The sequence below is a fragment of the Bactrocera tryoni genome, chromosome 1, assembly GCF_016617805.1.
Source record: "Bactrocera tryoni isolate S06 chromosome 1, CSIRO_BtryS06_freeze2, whole genome shotgun sequence".
Lineage (NCBI taxonomy): Eukaryota > Metazoa > Arthropoda > Insecta > Diptera > Tephritidae > Bactrocera > Bactrocera tryoni.
In genome coordinates, this window is record NC_052499.1 from 79,382,955 (window position 1) to 79,405,785 (window position 22,831).

At 34.3% G+C, this 22,831-nt stretch overlaps 1 protein-coding gene across 2 annotated transcripts in view; it reads right to left on the bottom strand.

Moving 5' to 3' along the window:
* The window catches only part of LOC120782648, a 76,593-nt gene that overhangs the window by 36,178 nt on the left and 17,584 nt on the right, over positions 1-22,831 (bottom strand). The window contains exon 1 of one of the 2 annotated variants that reach the window (XM_040115022.1): positions 16,347-16,512. The exons of the other annotated variant lie outside the window; for it this stretch is intronic. Coding sequence (XP_039970956.1) covers positions 16,347-16,368 — 22 coding nt within the window. The 5' untranslated portion in view covers positions 16,369-16,512. Of the gene's footprint in view, positions 1-16,346; positions 16,513-22,831 lie in introns of those variants that run through there. 2 annotated transcript variants of the gene reach the window in all.

Sequence of the window (22,831 nt, forward strand, 5' to 3'; positions counted from 1 at the left end):
TGCAGCATTTTTAATCAATTTAGTTTGATCAAAAGATCACCATATGAAAATACTTGAACTATTTTTTTCCCAAATAAGTTTGTAGTAGTAAATATTTTTCGAGAAGTTGCCACCTGTATAAAATTTCTACTTTATAAATTTTACAAGGTGAACGAAATATATATTATATATATTATATATATTATGTATATTATTGGAATACCCTTCACAAGTCACGAACTTTGCATCCAAGAACTTGATCATTCAATATGTATGACGAATATATGATATAGTGGTGTGTTCCGAAGAATTAGTTCGAATATTGTAGAGTTGTCCCAGAATCTATGCCAAAATGTATAAAGATGTATTTTCAACTACAAAAAATTTCCATCCAAGGACTTTATTCCAATAGCTCAGTTTGCATGGCAGCTATATCCTATAGTGGTCCGACGATTCCGACTAAATAAAAGGGCGTATTCCAAATTTCAGATTAATATCTTAAACAACGAGGGACTAGTTCGCACATGTATGTACATACAGACGGACAGATGGATATGTCTAAATCAACTCAACTTCAATTTGATATATACATATACATATGCATATATTACACTATATTATATTATACTGTCTCTTATTTTTCCTTCTGGGTGTCACAAACCTCGTGCCAAACTTAATATAACCTGTTCAGGGTATAAATATTTGTTAATCTCTATTTTAGTGCCCAGGTTTTCCTACTTACACACTTTGAAAAAAATCTTCTTTAATATTTTTCCAAAATTTTCCCTTAATTTATAGTGGAAGTTTTCTATAAAACATATGCTCCTACATGGGAAACCCTATCATAAAAGTTCCTTCTATTAGAGGTTTAAATCAATCACAGATTTGTAAGAACATTTCCAGGAACTCACAATAGAAACGCAAATTTCTTGAATTACTTCAAAGCTTTTTGTAAGTTTAATTGAAATCCTCTACAACTGAAATAAATCACCATATGTATTGCACAAACGGTTCATATGAATTTGTTTAAAATTAAGCAATGAAATGTGAATCAAGTCAATCAAATGAGAAATCATATTTTTCCTCGACAACAACAAATTTGGTTCCCTGTATCTTAAATATCAACACGCCGTTTAAATTTTACACAACGGTTGTTTTTTGTTGTGGTGAGATGAGTGTACCCTCTTGTATCACATTTCTAAATTCATTAAGAAATATGGTATAGCGGATCGAGTATAATTTCACAGAATTCCAATACCAAGTGCGTCATTTAGCTGAATATATGAAATATATTCTTGAGAAAGTCTTATTTTTAATTTTTTTTGCTTAAATTATTTTCGAAATTTTTTGATGTTCAAACTAATTCTTGTGAAATATCACTTATATTACATTATGTAGTATTAATTTTCAATTAACTTTGTTTGGCGTCACATCAATCTGATAAATGATGAATAATTGACTAGAGTAAACTACAGAGTATTATCTTTTTGTTCAACTAACGGTTGTACGTAGTCGTGGCCCCGGCCCTAATATGTTTAATGTGCATATCTCCTAAACCACTAAAGCCACAACAACCAAATTCGTCCAGCACAAATATTACACAAACTAATACCGATAGTTTGAAGACGGATGAAATCGGCTGAAATTGGCTGAAACCCCCGCTCACTCCCCATATAACGGTACTGTTCAAAACTACTAAAAGCGCAATAAAGCAATAACTAAAAGCGCCAGAAACGTAAAAAAACGTTGGGCGTTTGCCGTGGTATGACAAGCCTTTATAGGGGCCGGGGAAAAAATTGGACGTTGGACGTGGCACTGGCCACTTTTTGTGAAATTCCATATCTCGGGACCCGACTGACCGATTTCGACAAAATATTAAACGTAGTATTTTTTCATATTCCCATGTCACGCTGTCAAAATATGAGCGAAATCGGATAATAACCATGCTTACTTCCTATATAGCACAATTTTAGATTCCACTTTATTATTTGACTTTCCAGTACACAATTCAAGAAGCAATTAATATAACGCGATTAAACTTTGCACGAATAATGCCATCTTATGACAAAAAATTGTTCTAGTCCAACCAAAATGGTTCAAGACCCTAGATACCGAATTTTGGAACCCCAGTACCTATATGTGACTTTTGATCGAAAATATCGGTCAATGTGTGAGGTATGCAATAGAAATTCAGACAGAATCTTTTTCCTGCGGTAGTAATTCTGTGTATCCAAAATGGGCGGAATCGGGTCAATACTTTCCTGAGCCCCCATATACCTAATACAAAGATTTTCGAACTGCCTGATTACTTTATGCTGGATATATTAGCCAATATTTGCGTTATCTGAATGAAAATTTCAGAACGTGTTTTACTCATAACAATATATCAATGTTCCGAGAATACAATTGGGCGAAAACTAGCCACAATATAACCATTACTGGGATTTTCAAACATGCGGCTGATTTTGTATTATGACTATATATAACGATTTTGGTTTGTCTAACAAATCTTATGCCGAATATATATGCATAAGTTATATGTATAGAGTAAATGTATATATAAGTGGACGTTTTACATCATAAAATATTTTCCTGGCTTTGATTCCCGCAAGTTGCCAGAGTATAAAATGTTCGGTTGCACCCGAACTAAACGCTTTCTTACTTGTTTTTTTTTATAAACAATTTACTGCTTCCTCTTTCCGAAAAAATGTTACCTTTTTTTTGCACATCTGCCATTTTGTGAAAATTTCATAAAAACTAAAAACAAATTTAATCTGGAACTCGCTTCCGCTACTTGTAGAAATATTTTTGAAAAAGCTTTTTCCGAAGATTTTCATTTTCCATCCAAATGTCAACATATAATTAAAAAGTTATTTCAGCACTCAAACAAAGTTCGGTCTCCTTTAAAGGCCACATAGTGGGATAACACCTCGAGATTGATGAACCAGTAAAGGTTGAAGTATATGGCATTACACAGTAAATCCAAATATCTCCAACTCTTGAAAGGCTTCTGAAAAAGATATTCTCGTCAAAAATTTCCCGCTAAAATTTAATTGAAATTCTGAAAATTTTTCTCTGGTGTTTTTTTTGTATTCAATATATAAATATTAATTGCTTCGTATTTTTCCTGCATATAGGTTAATTAACAAATATAAATATACTTTTGGCAGAAACATCAAAGCGGTGAAATCAACTCAATTTACCTTTCGGCCATTCAATATTTTTACAAAATCAAACATACAAACGAACGCATGCGTTCGTTAGCTTGTTGTGGGGTAAAAGGTTCTTTCAGCAGGTAACCGCATTTTTGCGTTTGCATTTCAGGTTTCATTTCTCTATGTACAAACGGTTCATTCCATATTACATTTAATATACCAGCAAACAAGCACGTATGGAATTGCGTCTATCTGCAGACATAAATACGCCAATAGGCGTCCTGCCAGCATATTCAGCTAGAGTCCGCAGTGAAACAAAAATAAAATGAATTTATTAAATAAATAAATTTTTGAATAGACTCGGGCAAAGTGGAATATTTGAAAAAGCATAATAAATGCATTTAGAAAAACTATTGTAATCATAGAAATATAAATATACATATATAGACGTTTATATGGTATACATATATGTATATTTGTGTGATTTCATTACATATTTTATTCATGTTTGTATGTGTACAAGTATATACATGGGAGAGCTAATACTAACACTATAAAATGATAAGTGACGAATAAAGTCTTAAACAAATATTTTTATGTGCGGCAATTATTAGTAAAAGAGCATTGAAATATTAGCAGGGTTTATGCTGGTTGATTGGTTTGTGTTGCGAAAGGCAGCTAATATATTGGGTTTGTAAAATATACTTTGCACAAAAACGAGTCGGCAATAATTGCTGTCCACAAAGTGATGATTGGTAACCGCAAAGGTGTGGCTAATGAAATTCCACAGCAAATGCTCCGTTTAAATTGCTAAAGCGATTTACTTTTTATTGAATGTCAATCAAGATTTAATACGAAATTTACATTTTCTGTTTAAAATAAGTTCTGGAAAAAAGAAATCCACTAGTTTTGCAGCAATTTGAGTATTTAATTTAGCATAGTTAGAATGATGCGATTTAGGTGAGGTAGGTAGGTAGGTAGGTAGGAGTGCAGCCCTATCGGGCTCAATTAGCAGTTGATGTGCCATTTTGATACACTATTCGTAGAACCTCCTGTATCTGCTATTACGTTTTACCTTCTCTCTCAAACCATTTTGAGGTTGCGATGAAACTACTTATGTCTGATATGCTTTTAGTGGAAATCCATTCAAGGTTTATTGCTTGATGGATTCCAAGTGGTTTGTGTCGGATCTGTGCTAGAGCTGGGCATTCGCAGAGAAAGTGGAAAATTGTTTCCTTGTTCCCTGCTACTCCGCAGCCTCGGCAGATGTCGTTGTAGGGCATACGAATTTGGATGCATGTTCCCCAAATGGCCAGTGCCCTGTTGTCGTAGCTGTTACTCTGTAGATGCTTTCTCTTGACCTATTTAATAAGTCGTTGGTTCTTTTGCTGTCATATATTGGCCATAATTGTCTAGTTATGACGCATTTTGTAATGTTTTTCCACTTGTTATTTGCAACTTGTTGAAATTGTCTATTGATCTCTCCTTTGATCGAACCTAGCGTGCTTGGTATTAGCTCCGCCTCGGATTCGTTGAGGAAAGCTCCTGTCTTTGCCAACTCGTCTGCTTTTTCGTTACCGAAAACGTTCCTGTGGCCGGGAACCCAGATCAAGTCTAGTTGGAGCTTGTCTTTTATTGAGCTTAGTGCTCACTTGAAGTTGTCAACTATGATGAAATTTGTCATGGGTGAAGACAAGGCCAGGAGCACTGCCTGGCTATCCGTAAATATAGTTGCTTTATGTATATTCCCGTGGTTTTCTAATAGAACTTCGCAGGCTTTTTCTATGCCTAGTCCTTCTGTTTGGAAGATGCTAGCCGAGTTCGGTTCACGTATTTAGGTGAAATATGCATCGTTTTCTAGGAAAATTTGATGCTATTTAGAAAGTAATAGCATAATACTTTTCTCAAACGAACCTTGGTATTTAATGAAAAAAACAGGGACAGTCGATTTTCACAAACTTTCTATTAGACAAATTCACTTGATGCCAAGTCAGGACTATTAGCTGGATGCATAAGAGTCTCCCAACCAATTTCCTGGCGCTTCTGGCGAGTGACTAACGATAGGTTTGACCTAGCATTGTCTCCGTTACCACCGACATTGAGGTCTACACAGCCGGAATGAATCCGGGTGTTTTTTATCCGGTCAAGGGCTGCCAACTCGAAAAAATTCTATCGCTACAAAAACAACAATCTAGCATTGTTCTGATGGAACACACGTTTTCTCCTATTGACCGAAGCTGCCTCCTTTTGCACGATTGCCTACTTCTGACCAGGAGTCCAAAAGTTGACAGTACATGTCTTGATAGAAGAGCAGCTCATAGTAGTTGATTATCTGCCAATCACACTAGACATACAGCAAACCATTCCTCATCCGCGATTTCACCACGATCGTTTCGCGTGACTTTCACATTATCTTTACTTTTCATCATCAGGTGGTGGTGGTCAGTTTCAGAAATGCATAAATTTTTTTTCTTTTGTATTAAGTCGTAGGACACCCATTCATCGAGCGAGTTTCTTTTTATATCTAGCCTTTTTAAACGCTTCGAAACGGTTTCTCTGCACATTTAACTAATGAGCAATCGAATCAGTACTGAGGTGGATGGAGTCGCGCTGCAGGATTTCATACATACAATTGGTCTTCTAGAGTTTGTTTTGTCTGTGACACAAGATTATTGAATCGACATCGTCGAAACCCAAATTACGCTTGATTCACTGCTCCAGTAACATGACCATAAACATTATTCACAATTCGTCCACCTGTCTTGGTTTTTCGCCTTTATCTCAGAAAAACTCTAAAATGTGCCATATTGTCTCTTTTCTGGTGTCCACTTACTACTTTGGTTTGTTGTTTTTTTTACTTCTTATACACATGTTATGTTATATCTTAAATAATAAATAAATAAATAACTAAATAATAAAATGAAAAATTTAAAGCAATTATAGCTACGGTAAATGTTTACAATAATTTCACCGTATGAACCAATTTCAGTACTAATAACACCACGTGCCCCTAAATTTACATGGCACATACCTACAAAAGCATATATGTATGTATATGTTTACCACTTCTTCGCCATATCAAATTTTCTATTTAACACAATTCCACATAGACGCACCGGCACAAAGCCTTAGCAACGCTGGCAGTACAACAGTGCGTATGAGTGACATGTGAGTTGCGTTCACTGCTCTTGAACGGAAACGCCGCCATTACGACGATTCGATCGTTTTACAACTTCCTGCCACAGCGGCGCCGCCAATAGATTCGCAAGCGCTTTTCAGGCCAAACGTTTGTCAATATGACGGCGCTTTCCTCTCTTTGCAAAGCAAAGCAAAGCATTGCCTACGCCAAACATAGACGTCAAGAAGGGTATGAGTGTGTGTCTTTGTGCGTTTATTTGGATTTGTGACTTCGTATTGCTTGCCTAGCTACGGGTAAATACTGTCAGCGTGTCAACGTCACTGTCGACTTGTAATTATTTCCTTTTTACATGCGTGTGCTAGCACAAATAGTTGAGTGTGACTGTGTGTGTGGGTGCAAAACATGTGTTTCAGGTGCACTTAGTTCTTTGCCTGCATTTGTTGTTAACCGCAATATACAATTAGAGTGCTGGCATAATAATATCCATGGCCTGCTCATTCACTTTGATGCCATGCCATCAGCTGCACCAGCTCAGCTCACTTGCGGTTGTCTTGACAGCGACGAGTATTTGATTTGCTTTTGTAATTGCCATAATAGTGTCTACAACAGTTGACCTTTAAAGTGTAGCTGTGCTTATGTGTGCAGGTGCTGGCGTGCAAGCTCTAGGTATTTATTGATTTCTTCGACTATCAATTGACTTCAATAACAAAGAATATACTGAGAATATAACTGATTAGTAATAGCATTAGGCATGTTGTCAATGATGATGAAGAAATGTTAAAAAGATGCTATTAAGAAGCGAACGAGTGGGTCAATTAGGTTTTACAGGTGTCATTAGGAGGCTGGAATATACTTTAAATAATTTATATTTTCCACTGACAAGCATAAGCCATCGCTTTTTTAGTTTTTTTGTCAGTGCTATTGTTGGCCACATTTCCGATATTTTAAAAAGATTTGCCATATTTTGTAATTCTATTAAGTTTTTGAGGCTTTATGAAATGAAAAGACATCGAGGCAAGCAAGATGACAGTTTACTAAGAGATTTTATGTCTCAAGTCCCAGAGATTCCTAGATGTATCCCATAGGTTAAGGTTGCAATAGGAATATCTATTTTCTGTCATCTTCTCCACAATATATTTTTGTAATGTTCCTGAGTAGATCTTCAGCATGGCTACATACTTTAAATTGGAGTTGACAGCTACGAGCTAAGCCAGTTTCTTCAACGTCAACTGTCATCTTATCAAAGAGAAGGAGAGAATTTTTTGCTTTTGAAACCAACGATTAAATTTTGTGCTTGTTATTCTTTTGGTCACACCTTTTTTGTATATCTCAATAATAACAGAATACTTCCTACTTAAAATAACCTAAACAATTTTCAAAGAACCACTACATGACTGACTAATTTTCTAAGAAGCTAAAAAGTTGCTGTCTTTAATTGAGAACATTTTCTCCTGCCACACCCACCGCCACCAACATAGCCACCAACAAATTAACGGTTTAGCGCCTACGTTGACTAACTGTTGCTTCATTTCCGTTTAGTAATGAAGCACGAAATTGTGTGACCCACGCGCCCATTTTTGCGGCATCGATTACATTGAACTCTTTACGCTTTTTTGTTGTTGTTGCATATTGTTCGGCGGCACTCCTGCTTGAATATTGATTTCGTGTTACGTGTGCCAGCGCAAATTTATGGTCAATGTCATGGGTGTGGCCTGCTAATGAGATGCTAATGAGCTAGATAAAATTTCGAATTCGAAAATTAAACTGACATTCCTTTCGGCATTCCTTGCGCGCTAAGGAAATTTATGGCACACTAATTGCGCAGAAAGACTAATTAATTTTGTAGAAAGGGATAACTTGAGAGAATGCTGTGAAAAGTATGTGCTGGCCCCACTGAGAATGCGTAGCCAGTGGAAATGGTGAGTAATTCATCATTATCGGACATAATGACATTAATGCAAATATTTTGTTGACAGGAAATTGTACTTTGTGGGTATTGATGTTATGAAATGATATAAGTGTAATTATATATGTATATGTATAAAGTTACTTCGGATGTGGCAAGGGTTTTCAGTCAATATTGTTATTTGAGCAATCCGACGAGTTTTTAAAGACATTTTTGTCTAAAATTTAAATATAAAATTTCAAATTCGTAATCCTAAAAGGAGTTCCATTCAAAATTTATATAATATTTGTATATTCTTGCAACTTGTTGCTACAGAGTATAATATTCTTTTTTTATAATTTTTGGCACTGAGAAGTATCGTCTGATTAAGTTGGATTCAGCCTGTCAAAGCCATATTACATACTCACGCATTTTGAAAATTCAATGAAAGCATTATTACTGCCTTCAAAACAGTCCTTTTCAATAAGCTTCTCATAAGCCTTGGCTGGGTTGACCTTCACTACCTTCAGCTTATTTCGGTTCTTCCGGTTTTGTTTAATTTTTGGAACGACATTGGCTAGATTGTTGAACAATTTCGACATCTCGTCACCAGTAATGATGATGTGGTTCTCAAACTACGTTTTCAAGTATCATTTTGTGATCTCTACTCGACTTAATTTTTGTAAAAGATCCAGTTATTAATATTAGTCTAGTATTGATACGCTTTATACCTAAAACATTAACTAAATGTTTACAGTCGCTTCTTAAAATATGTTGAGATTCGCTGCTATCTCTGTGCCGCTGACATGACGATTTTCAAGCACTATTTCTTCAATTTCCTCGATTTTATTGCCTCGTATCGACACAAGTTTTTGATGACTTCACGACCCTCACTGAGCGGTTTGTGTCGCTAAAATACTTGAGTTTGTGATAAAGTAGAATCTTCAAAACGCTTTTGTTAATTTGTTTTGTTTTGTTCTAATGATTCCGTAGCCCTGAATCATGGCATGAAGACCCGAATTTTGCAGCAAACTAGTTTTTAAATTTTTACATGGTAAAAATCGCCAGACAAACCTATGGTGAAGAAATCAAACTACTGCCAAACATATTCCAATTGACACATGGACATCAAGCGAATTCACGCGAATGATATGATGTTTGGAAAATTCGTTGACATAAGGGTATTGCAGGGGGAGGGGATTACTTTGAAAGAGATGAAATGGACAAAATTCACCTTTCAATGTGATCGCATTAGTATATAGGTCCGATACCGGCGGTTTCAACAAAAGAGCAGCTTCTTGGAGAGAAAAGAACGTGTATAAAATTTCAGTTCGATATTTCATAAACTGACCGACACAGCGGCATTGGTAAACCGACTCAGCTCGTCACGCTGATCATTTATACTACTATGAGCAAAAAATAGTAAGACTTTGTTTATAATTTGAAAATTCTTTGTTTTCAAAATCTATGTCGTCCCTCCCAAAGTAACCCCCCTGAATAGTTCCAAAATGGATGCTTACTGTTGATGTTTGGCAAATATCTATACAAAACTTTAAATAAAAAGCTTTAAACATTCATTAGACCTTTTTTTTTGTTTATAAGTTTCAAGCCTATGTTTTCAAGTTCCGATTTTTAAGAATCGTCTCCGCCATGAAGCATTTCACGAGCCTAAATTGTCTATCAAGTAGTATTTTTATTTTATCTCCCTTTTATTCTTATTATAATTACCATTAAAAAATAAAGTGCACTAAATGAGATACAGTTTGTAATTCAACTTCAGGTTTGTGTATAGATATATTTTTCAAGGAGCACATCCAGTAAGTAAATTGGATTTTTTTCATATCTCGATAGTGTATACCTTTAAAAATAACGTATTCAAATTTTAAATATATGTACATATATCCCAAAGCTTTTGAGTTATGTTTCTTAAGTAAAGCTAATTATCTTCAAAAGCTTTTCCCTCAAAACAACACCTTTCAAATTGGCTAAACTTGTAACTCAAAACAAAATCAATCGATCATGTTGTTTTCTTTTTGCTTATTTGGTAAATATTTCTTCCTACAAATCTTGAAATGTTCTAGTTTTTTTATTGCATGGAAATTTTGGCGGTGCAAAAATATTCTAATATTTAAGCAAAAATCGAAATATTTTTGAAGTCTACCATTTTCATGAATTTTACAGCCTTTCAGCAATCTTAAGGTCATTGAATAGGCAACACATTACCGCAATCATTGCAAATTATGACCTTTATTTAGTTATGTTCTGAAAATTTTTAGATGGCGATAGCTATGTTCCTTAAATAGTTGAGTTCAGCACAAAGCAAGTTTCAAGAATGTAGTCAGTAACAATTTTCCATTACAAATGGAGTCATATTTTGGTGGATGTGAAAGACTCGGTAAACATTTTTCAACTATCAGTCGAATTTCACAAAGTTTCCTTTCTACATGCGAAATATGCGTATGCATATTATTTCAACTAAAACTTTTCTTCCGAAAAAGCATTGCTTAAGCCACAAAGTACTGATTTCTGAAGCGAATTTCTAAAGATTTGTGCTCCTGAAGAGATAAAATACTTATTAATAATCATTTGCCAACGATATTTCAAGCAGTAAACAGCCATTGCTGCCGAAAATTTTAAAGACCAACTTTCAAATACACTTTTGTAAGTACAATTACTCTAACTCTCCCATCTTATCTCAATCAGAGCTGCCACTGACACTTATTTCCCCTTAACTTGTCCAGTGACAAATTCATTAATTTACTTTTCGACACTTCTCTCTCTCTCTCTAACACGAAGCAGATCACACAATTTTCAGTGTGAATTTAAATTTACAGAATTTATTATGGCAGTGAGCAAATTAAATTCACTTAAATGCAATATCAGATAGAGAGAGCGAAGAACAAATAAATATTTCCCCAGGGCATAAACACTTGACATTCGTGCGTCGGTTCAATGGTTTAAATAAATGAGCAATTTCTTGAGCAGCGCTTGTATTTGCAATTTCCAATCTGCTTAGCTGCGTCGCACAGCCACAGCCAAGGCATATATAAACAGATAAATTTACGGATGATTGTGTAGCGTTAGCGTAGACTTGAAGCCAACTGAAAGAGGAAGCATATTATGAAATTCATTTCATATTTCCACAAATAACAATGAGCCAAGAAGTGCATGCCGACACACACCTGTTTGTATGTATGTATGGGAGTATGTGTGCATGCATGTGTGTGCATATCTGTCTAGATAAATACATGTGGGCAAGCGTACGTGCCTGCATACCCGATGTCCTTTTCTTTATGCATGCTTGCTGCACTTTGATTTTGCTCCGGCATTTTGTCTACATACACTCCCAATGTGCACATGTGTGCCTGTGTATATATGAGTACATATGTGTTTATGTTTGTCTGTCTTTTATTGTTAAAATTTATTAAATTTATTGCATGAAATTTTATTGGAATTCGGAGAGGAACTCTCAATAGCCATTCATGTAATAAATACTGCACGAGCTTTTGCTACTTCCGCACACATACATATATACATACATATATGTATGTAGATATTTGTTTATATGTATTTTATGTGCGTATGTTCTTATTTGTACACGCATATGGGCATGTAGGCCACGCATGAAGGCTTAAGTTATTGTACTCAACCAGATGTGAAATAATGCGCCTTTGTATTGCACTTGTGTGAGTGTATACAGTTAAGTGCTGGTATTTAGTGTGTGTGCAGTCAAGTGGTCTTGTTATGGGCAAGGCGGTAGTTGGGAGGTGGTTTAAAGTACGGAAGCTAAATTTTGGCATATAGAAAAAGGGTACTTAAGATTGATATTACTTATACCAAGAAAAAATATAAAATGATTTTTGTTAAATATTTTTTTTTTCACAACGCGATGAATGATGACAAAGTAACCTTCAGTGTTGTATATACATATATACGTATATATACACATAAATAATGTTAACAAAAACTTTAGCGCTTGAAATTTGCTCCAGCCATTCATAATTCCATATTTTGCATCGATATGTGCTTTGTAAATACACACAAAGTGCATTAGGGCGTCAGTTATTTCCCGGATTCATAGTTTTCACAGACACCACCTGAAGCTTCAAAGTTTGCCCAGACTCTTTATTTGAAATTCTTACCGTGCTTAAATCATTCAAACTTTCCCATATATTTAGCATAGAATTTTTTGATCTTTGCATTATTTTTACCTCCAATCAAATACCACAACTTCGAAAATATAATATTGATTAGTCGAAAAAGTCGTTTCGTATTTTGTCAACATATGTCCTTGCTGTCGTATATCTCCAGTGTTACCAATCACATTGTGCCATACCATTTAAAGTGTGGGAAAGGTGAGATTTTAAGCTTAATTTAACTAAAAAAAAATTCGAGTAAGTTGAAACAAAGTTACAGCTGTTCAAAGATGACTGAAAATATTGAAGAAATTCGCTATATTTTGAAATTTTTGTATGAAAAAGGGAAGAATGTCAAGCAAGTCACCAATGAAATTTGTGAAGTTTACAGAGACGATGATGTATCAATTCGTGTAGCACAACAATGGTTCGCTCGCTTCCGTTCTGGATATTTCGAAATTTCGATTTACACCGATGGAATAATGTCTCTAGCGGAAAAATGGCAAAAAGTGGTTGATGAAAATGGTATATATTTGTTTATTTATTTATTATTACAAATACAAGAAAAAAATAAGTTGATGTTTGATTAGAAATACGAAAAGACTTTTTCGACTACCCAATATTATAATACAAATATTCGAAAATATGATATTGTAATACAAAAATTACTTTTTTTTTTGAAAAAGATCTGAGTGATTTTCCTATAAAAAGATGTTAGTAAAAGTTACACGCAGCTAAATTATGTGTATGTATGTACTGCATTCGTACAGTACACCATGACGTATGAGCAACCCAGTACTTATAAGACTCTTATATGAAAGCTCAGCATATTTGAAGTATAAAATTAACTGTATAAAGCATTTAAAAAAACATTTTAAAGGAAAAAATCAATAAGTCCTACTTGTAGAGCGGACATACCTAAATTAGAATATACTTTTTTGTACGTTCTACGTTTGCTTACTTAACCCTGGTCGAGACCAACGGTCTGATACACTTAGTCGAGACCAATGGTGCTTGGCGAGGCCTACGCTAGTTTACATACATTTGTATGGAAATACGTGTTGCATTTACGCTCATATATGTAAAATATAGATACATTTTTGAAATTTCTTACCTCTCGATTTGGTTCAAATCAAATTGACTGCCTTGTTCACGCTTGGCGTGGCAATAGCGTTCACAAAAAATGTAACATTTTGAGAAAAAATACATTTTTCTTAACCTTTAAAACGCTCTAGCGGTTAAAGTATTTGCCCTAGATGAACATACAAACAAATTTGGATATGTAATGAACATGAAAACAGATAAATCCACCGTGCGAAGTGATAGAAACATACCAAAGTTCATATATTTTCATATAAAATATATGGGGTCTAGCCAAGCACCATTGGTGCACTAAGGTATAATATTATAATATCCTTTTTTCGTCCTTTTCGATACGATATCCTTGAATTTTTTTCTGAATTCTATAGACAATAAAATGCTAGGAAGCTACCTGGAAGCGCAAGTCGTTTGCTACACTCTAAATATATTTAAATAACATTTAAAAACAAAAGATGCCTGGCCAGACCCGAAGGTCTCGATGAGGGTTAATGTAAAGTATCAAAAAAATCTACGATATACTATACATAAGAACAGAAACATTATTTAAGCAGGTTTTTTTTATTGAAAATAAAGATCTTTTACGGTGCATAATTTAAACTAAAAGTTCAGTGGCACTTCAAGCGCGCAAAAAGAAAATTAACAAGGAAAATAACGCATACCTTAATAAATGTATATATTCACAAATATATCTTGTGATATTATGTGACATAGTCGTAAAAATTCCAACTACGTCAATGCCATGTGCGTACATATTTTATCGCTTGTAAAAGTAAATAAATTTTGTAAAAAAAATGTAAAAATAACTGAAATGCCTCACAGCAGATATCTGTGATAAAATACTTGCATGTTGAGTCAAGTAAACATCTTTTGGCTGTGGGCAATGAATACTGCCAATAAATACCAGCAGCTTCTTTGTAGTTCGTTGCACAGAACATGTTGTTGGAATATATTGAATATTTTGAAGTTGTGAAGCTCAAAATAGTTAGCAGTAATTGTGCAAGAAATTTTAAGGTATGGAAAATTATTTATGATAAGAATAAAAAAATGTTAATAATTCATATATTTAGTTATGTTTTTACATAGTATACAGAGATAGATTACTAGGAAAATTTTGCAAAGTTAACTTTGATGATTAGGCTATAGTTTGTCTGTTAAATGATGTGGAGGTTAGGAATATAATTTTTTCCCAGAAATAGAAATAAAAGTATAATCCAACTATTTTATCTATTATTTGATATAATTTTTTTAATTGATCTATAAACATATATTACGTCTAAAAGTTGAATACTTTTAAATTAATGTTGCTGGTTTTGTTGTCATTGTTATAATAGTTTAAGGTTAAATTATGTTTTCCACCACGGAAATTACGGTAATCACATTTAGAGGTTGAAAACTTTGCTCTTTATCGACTTATGGGGTTATATAAGTACGTTGTGATCGGTCAACATTCATATTCAATAAAATGATCGCTACATCCTCTAAAAGTTTCCCAAATTTTCCTTTATTTTTCCGCAACACAACGCATATAACCCCTTAAGAGAAATTTAAATATTGTCATATATCAAAGCAATGCTATGGGCCCGTTGGAAATGTGTTGAAGTAACAACAATTTCAGATTTAAAATTTTGTTTCCAAGTTTTATTCATCAGAGGATTTGTTGCTCATGATTTCAACCACAGCATAGCAAAAATTTTGAAAACTGACATGAGTCTAATTCGAGTCTCAATGCTTATTGATGAAAGTCTCTTCAGAACCTCTAGAACAAGGATAAAATTAAGTTTGTTTGTTTGGAAGACCAATTATTTAAAATAAAATTTCATTTCATGAACTTGTTCCAATGTCGTGCTATATAAGTACTTGTGAACGACAAATACTTTATTTGGATAATTGACTTTCGTTGACAACTCTATATTGAAACCGAAGTGAATGCAATTATAGGGTACGAAGCTGCGAAAATCATTATTATTATATACACGCGCAATGAAAAATTAAAATCGGGTTTCTGAGTATTAAAATTTTTCGATACAGGATATGCTTTCCATTTATTTATAGTGCGACAAATATCTGAAATAGCCTTAGGGAGTCCATGTTATCACGAACAAAAACCTTTCGGTGGCACATAGATAGAGTGAAGGTCTTGATCTACCTCCATTCATGATGATAAGATCGAAAGTTAAAGAAACAATAATTGAAAAACGCCATGGTGGCATCAGAGAGATTGTTTAGTTAATGTTTTGGGTACGAAGCACATCAGTGCTCAAATTCTAACATGATTGTGAGCGACTTTACGGCTAAACACAAAACTAGAGACATTTAGGTTGCGAATAACCCTGGGGAGTCCATGTTATCACCAAAAATATATTTCGTTGGTATAAAGATTGGGCGAAAATCGCCGAGTTGCCATCAGATACCAGAAGAATTCAGTATCTCCTTCCGATAGTCTCAGCCATTTTGGTTAATGTTTTGGTTATGAATCGCATTAATGGTCACATTCTAGCATAATAGAATCTTTTAGGTTGGTTTATGTTTCGGGTATGGAGCGCGACAATGCTCACATTCAATAAAACAGAAAACTCATCCTCTTTGCCACATTTGGATCCTTTTTTTGTTTGAAAAACTTGAAAATCCGTTTCAAGAAACGTCTTTTAAGTCCATTGATTTAATATATATAAACTGGCAGAAAAATTGTGTATCTCAACCAAACAGCTGCTAAACACACATTAACTAAAATATGGAGATAAAAGTCTTCCCATTCTAGAAAAAACTTTTTATCGATCTTGAGTTTATGCTATATAACTTTTTTGCAGCTTTTACTAGTAATTTTTTGCCATTTTAACGAGGACAGTAATGGCGAGCGGGACATGACTAATAATTAAATGAAATATTGTAAAAATTAACGTTTTGTAGTATGAAAATTAGTTTTTAAATGGTTTTTCATCTAGAATTCTCACCTCTTTGCACCGATGCCTGCATGATCCTTAACTAATTTGCTCCTCAATGCATTTGCTACACGTTTCAATCGGTGTATATGTAGAAAATATTGCATTATTGCCAATACTACCGCTGTAACATTGCCGTTTGCTCTTCGCACTGTGAACACATCACTAATGGGGTCAATAATAAAATGGACGCCATATAATTTAGAATTCTACATGGCATACCTCTAACTATACCCTTGCACTTGATAAATATATAATAATATAATAAATTGAACACAATTGTAAAACGTACACAAACGCTTAAATATCGAAAATATCTGCATTAAACAAAATTCCAGTTTCACTACAATAAAATATTTCGTTTTCGTGTACAACTTGTGGTGAAACTGCAATGAGGAGGAAAATCTCTTTTGATTTGTCGCATTGGCGGCAAGTTGCGCCAAGGCAAGTTTCCCGTTTTAACGTTGGCAACTCGAATGGAACACTAAGCTCAGCAAAATTCCACAATTTATTTGCGATATATTTTATGTTGCAATAAAATCGCCATACTTTACAAGCAACAACAATAGCAAACGCATGCATATATACAAATACAAAAACAGTTACATATACATGGACAGTTGTAACACCGCAGCTTTCATCAATAAACGATAAACTTGATTTTCATTGACAATCATTGCAGCGAGCAACTCGAGCGCCAAGCATAAAATGCAAGGATGTGCCTACAGCGATGTGCAAGCACACACACACAACACATAAAAGTGCACAGCTCGGCTGTCTAGCTTGCAATACTCGTATGTGTGTGTGTGTAAGTGCACCTTTTCGCCTTAGGCGAGTTGCCGTTACTTGAGTTAGCAACAACACCAGGGCATATTTTTTAAAATACCTGTCCGCCGGGCACTGAGTGAAAGGTATGTTGTATCCTTTGGCTATGCCTCGTTTTATCTGCACTTCTGCTTTGATCATTGAACGGACTCAATATAATTGCAGCGCAACTTTATTTGCTGCAGTTTGTGGTTGAATTAATTTACGACAAGTGCTCGCCATTAGCAGCCACGAGAGGTTTTATGGTTGTCGGTGGGCGAGAGCGACTGTAGAGGTGCTAACTTTCTATCAGCTACATCAAGGCAAGTGCAGCTGCTGGGGGAGCTCTTACTTTTATGAGACTGTGGCGTGAAATTATTAATTTTTCATTAATTGAGTGGTTGTTATTGTTGTTATTGTTGTATTTATTGATTTAATTATGTCTAAATAATCAAAATCAGATAATCGATTACTGCGGGATCCCCATGAGAATTTATTCATGGGACATATTTAACTTTTTGTACGTACTAGAGATGAGATTGATAATAACTATCTCTTAGTGAAGAGATATTACAAAACTAGAGCGCGATTTAATCATTCCTGTAAAGAAATTTGAGAACAAATTAAGCAAAATACATTTAAAATAATCATTTTCTCACGATTCGTATATAGACTGTTTGATAAGGACTTCAACTGCAACACCAAAGCACTTCATCTCATAAGACGAAAGAACATATGTTCAATATTATTTATATGATTATTCGTGACTCTAAGGCTTAAAAGGGCAAAATTGGCAAAAAATTATCATTAAGAGGATTAATATAAGCAAAGGCACATATAATCACTTCGGTAAAGTCTTAAGAAATATTTTTCTCAAGTCCTTCTTGGTAGAACCTTTCTATTTGGAATCGAAAACCCTTTGCAGCAATGAAAATATTGCTGCCGTTTAGGTAAGTGTTGCTGAAGACTGCAATTTGTCGATTCCAAGCCATTCTCAAAAATTGGAACTTTCTCAAACCAAAACCTTGCGCATTCTGAGAAATGATTTGTTGTTCTCACTCAAGAACTGAAACCAATGGACCACCTTAAACGTCGCGAATTTACTGATTTCGGCTTGGAACAACCTGAAAACGATAACGATTTTTTTTCAAGAAAATCATCTTCTTCGATGAGGCTCACTTTCATCTGAGTGGTGCGGTGAATAAAGAAAAAAACAGTCGATTCTGGTTCGAAGAAACAAATTATTCATGAATAACCATTGCATTCATCTAAATTGACAGTTTGGTGTGGTTTTGGTCTGGTGAAATCATCGGTCCGTACTTCTTTCTAAATGAAGCTGATGACACCATTCCTGCCTCTTTACTATACTGTTACTTTTTATGGCCGCAATTGGAAGAAGCTGATCTTGATAACATCTGGTTCCAGAAATACGTGCTACGAACCACACAGTCCATGCAACAACCGAATTATTGCGAAAAAAGTTTGGAGATTCGATTATTTCAAGAAAAAGTAATGATCCAATGGTGTTAAACACAATTTATTGGAGGCCATTCAGTGTCAGGCCTTTCAGTTTCTGGCCTCCAATAAATTGTGTTTAATACCATTAGATCATTACTTTTTGTGGGGCTATTTGAAGTCATTGGTCTTTAGCAATAAACTAGACCCACTTCAAGCTTTGGATGTCAATTTTGGACGTGCTATTCACGACATAAGACTTGAGTGGGTGCAAAAAGTACTCGAAAATTGGGAGAGGCACATTCATACGTAGGTTGCTATATATATTTCTGGCCAAATAATGTAAATAGGCATATTTATCAACGAAAATGGTATTTTTTTTTAATTATTATTTTTTTATTTTTATTTTTTTTGTCGACTGCTGTTTTGTTTCGGGCTCATACGCATAGATCCATGATTCGTCGCCTGTGACGATTTTATAAACGTCTTTTGAAGCACCGCTATCGTATTTTTTCAGCATTTCTTTACACCAATCCACACGAGCCTTTTTTGAGCGATTGTCAAATTGTGGGATCCAACGAGAACAAACCTTTTTTACGGCCAGGTGTTCATGCAACATCGAATGTATGCTGGTGGGAGAAATGCATAGGCATGCCTCTATCTGAAGGTATGTTACATAACGGTCTTGCATTATCAGTTCACGTACGGCATCGAAGTTTTCTGGCAAAACGGCTGTTTTTGGACGACCTTCACGGAACTCGTCTTTGAGCGAGCGTCGGCCACGATTGAATTCGTTGTACCAGTTTTTCACAGTGCTATAGGAAGATGCTTCATAGCCATACAAAGTTTTTAGTTCATCGATGCACTCTTGTCGTGATAATCCACGTCGAAAGTTGTGAAAAATGATCGCACGAAAATGTTCACGAGTTAATTCCATTTTTTGACCGAGATGAATTTTTAATTCCCTGCAAATTAAACAATTCACGATTAAATGGCAAAACGTTCTGAGTGATGTTATGCTAAAAAATGTCAAACTTTCCAATGGAAATGTCAGATTGCACCTGGCAACACTTAGTATTGCCCTAGGCCAGAATATATATAGCAGCCTTCGTACTTGCTGTGGACATCTGGGGTCGCAAAATCATACTAATGCTATACATCCATTAGCATAATACATATTTTCAAATATATAGAAAATCGGTTATAATCAAAAACTCGTATGACTCTACCTGATCTCAGTGCTTTAAATGCAGTCCTAGAGAAAATACTTATGAAATATCACTGCCTACGCCTACAAAATGATAATCGCAATGACCTTTTCACCTAATTGCTTAAAGTTCACTGAATTCAGTGAGTTGAAAAAGTCAGCTGACCTCTCAAAAGGATCACATGCATCTTGCCCTACATGTGCCATTACACGAATTAGTTCAGATTTGTTTTATGACTCTCCTTCCACTTTCTAAGTTTTACTAATGAAACGCACACAAATCTATAGAACCTCAACGGCGGCTGATTCTTTCCTTAAAAATAGATTGTGAAAAAACAAGAAAAAAGAAGGAGCACGAAAAAGGAAATATTCTTGGATTCAACTCAAACACGAAGTTGTTGCGCCTCATTAAACTATGCTCATAGAAAAAGTTTTGGACAACTTGATGAACCAACGAACAGAGAAAGAGACATGAGAAGTTACTTCGCCCTACTCGTATGTGTCACAAACCCACCGACATACTCAGAAGCGTGCAAGTGTGTGTGTGTATGTGTAAAGGATACAGGTTGATGATTTTGCTTGTATTAGTTCGCTTTCATTCGTCGTTTCATTTGTTTGGGTTGTGGTTTGCGGTTGAAATACCTTTGGTACTCACTGAAATGGAAAACTGTATTTCTGATTTATATTTAACTTCCTTTAAATTTTTTTCCAATACGGGTATTGATTAGCTAGTGTGTGAGAAATAAAATGTTTTTACTTTTTTTAGGTTAGAAATTTAAAACAAAAATAATAAATCCACATGTAAAATATTATAGCAAAATTTTAATTCGGTTCATAACTTAGAATAATGTCACTACTAACAGTAAAGTTCTACTGATATCATATTTATTGAAAATATCTAGAAAAGATATTTCGAAATAATGTACAAATGAAACGAAAAAGCAGCATTGAATAGTTTTCCAAATGTTTAGTGTGGTCTTGTTTGCATTTTATGTAAAAAATTACCATAAAAATGTATGTGTATTTCATACCACCAGAAAGTAGAGATTTTAATAAACATAAAGCCTATTGATTAAAAAAAGTACTGATATTTTGACGTGAGAATTTTTAAATTAAATCTAGATTTTTTCGATTTTAAGTCAAAATACAAAATTTTTTAAATAACCAATTAACCGTGAATGTACGACATATGAATATAAGTTTCAACCAAATTTCGTGAAAGAAAGCTGTGTTTTGTATAAAATAATAATAGTTAAGTAAGGAAGAGCTAAGTTCGGGTGTAACCGCACACTTCATACTCCATGCGGCTGCGATGTCTTGTTGGACCCGATTCGTTTGAGTCTCTTGAGGACTTCCACGTGGCGTAGACAGTTTGATTCACAGAAACACGTCTCGCGAAAATATTTGTCCCGACTCTCCAGGTGCTCGGAGACAATTTTCTAGCCACTGGTTCGTTAGCTAGGAACGCCCTCTACCGTACGCGGCGAAAGAAAATCAGTCCTATTACTTTCCGGACAAACCCTGTATTGGCGCTGAGAAATTATTCGTACAAAGTTTTATCCCCTTACAGGATATACATACATATATTATCAGAGTACAAAAATCCAAAACCTTGGATATTTAATTTTTTCATATAAAATTTGAGGTTATGTGAAAAAAGTTTATAAATAAAGGTGAAATACAACAATGCCATATGTACATCTGTTTTCTATAGAAATCGTAGTTTCGCCTGAAATCGAAATTAACCACTTTTCACACTTAAAAATTCAACCATACCATCCACCTTCCGTTTTCCGACCTAGAATCGCACTTAAGTTATTTTTCCTTTAAAGTTTGCTATTTTGTCTTACGTTTTCGAAGGTAAATTTCTTCCATTTTTTTTAATTTTTAAGGCTTCTGCATTAGTCTATATGTATTTGAACAAATTATTACGCAGTGAAAATTAAATCTTATTCTTGAACAGAATTTAACGATCTGTAAAACGAGTAAATAAATTTTTTGGAAAGTTGACTGGTTCAAAGGTTATTCGAGGTCAAAGTCCAACTCTAAACTAAATATAATTTTTACAATTTTTAACATTATTCCTCAAAATAATGCCACAAAATCATAAGCTATAGTATTTGTTGTAACATTTATGAAATGTTTTTGTTATTAAAAGCACAATGATTGAGTTTCTGAGCATCTGCTGTTCAAACTATAATATTTACTTATTTCATTCGAAATCATGCTAATATATTCCGAAATTTACCCTAATTATGATAATGAGGGTTTTAACTGCATGAAAAGTACCATAAAAATATTTTTCACATGTCGTAATATGTTTTTTTTTTTATTTATTTATAGTTTTAATTCTCACTGCGGATTGATAAAACTGAATTGTTAAGGAAAAAAAGTTAGCATGCGTGAATTTCCACAGAATTTCATAGGAATTTAAACGCATTGTTTGTTTAAAGTTCACTGGGGGTTCACTGTGTTTGTTTTGATATAAAACCAGAATTTGAGAAACAGTTTGGCTTACTTCGAATATTCTTTTTATTGAACTTCACGTCAAAAAATTACTAATAAGCCCAGAATTTAAACAAAAATATAGTGTTTTGATTGTACTTTTCATTTCAGTATTGAAAAGAAAAGTTTCTGTTTGTTGTTTCTGATCTAAAAAAACTTCTGCTCTGCAATCGGTTTCTTAATAGTTTCGGCCACAGGAGATATGTGTTTTAAGAGAAAATTTCTTTTAACTGTTTCTGTGCTCAGTTCACGAAAATAAATTCGTCAAATCTGAGTTAAGTATTTCTTTTAACCCGCGATATCTTATTTTTGAACTGTGTTGCGCTTCTGGCACGTTTCGGAAATTCCCACTACGTCATACCCAACAACATTTGAAGAAAAGACATATTTAAACTTACTGAATAATTTACAAAGAATTTTGAGACTGCAAAAATTCTAAAGGCACTTCGCTATTAGTCATTTCATACTAGAAACAACAGGTAAACATTTATACAAGTGATGAATGAAATACCATTTTTTAATTTCC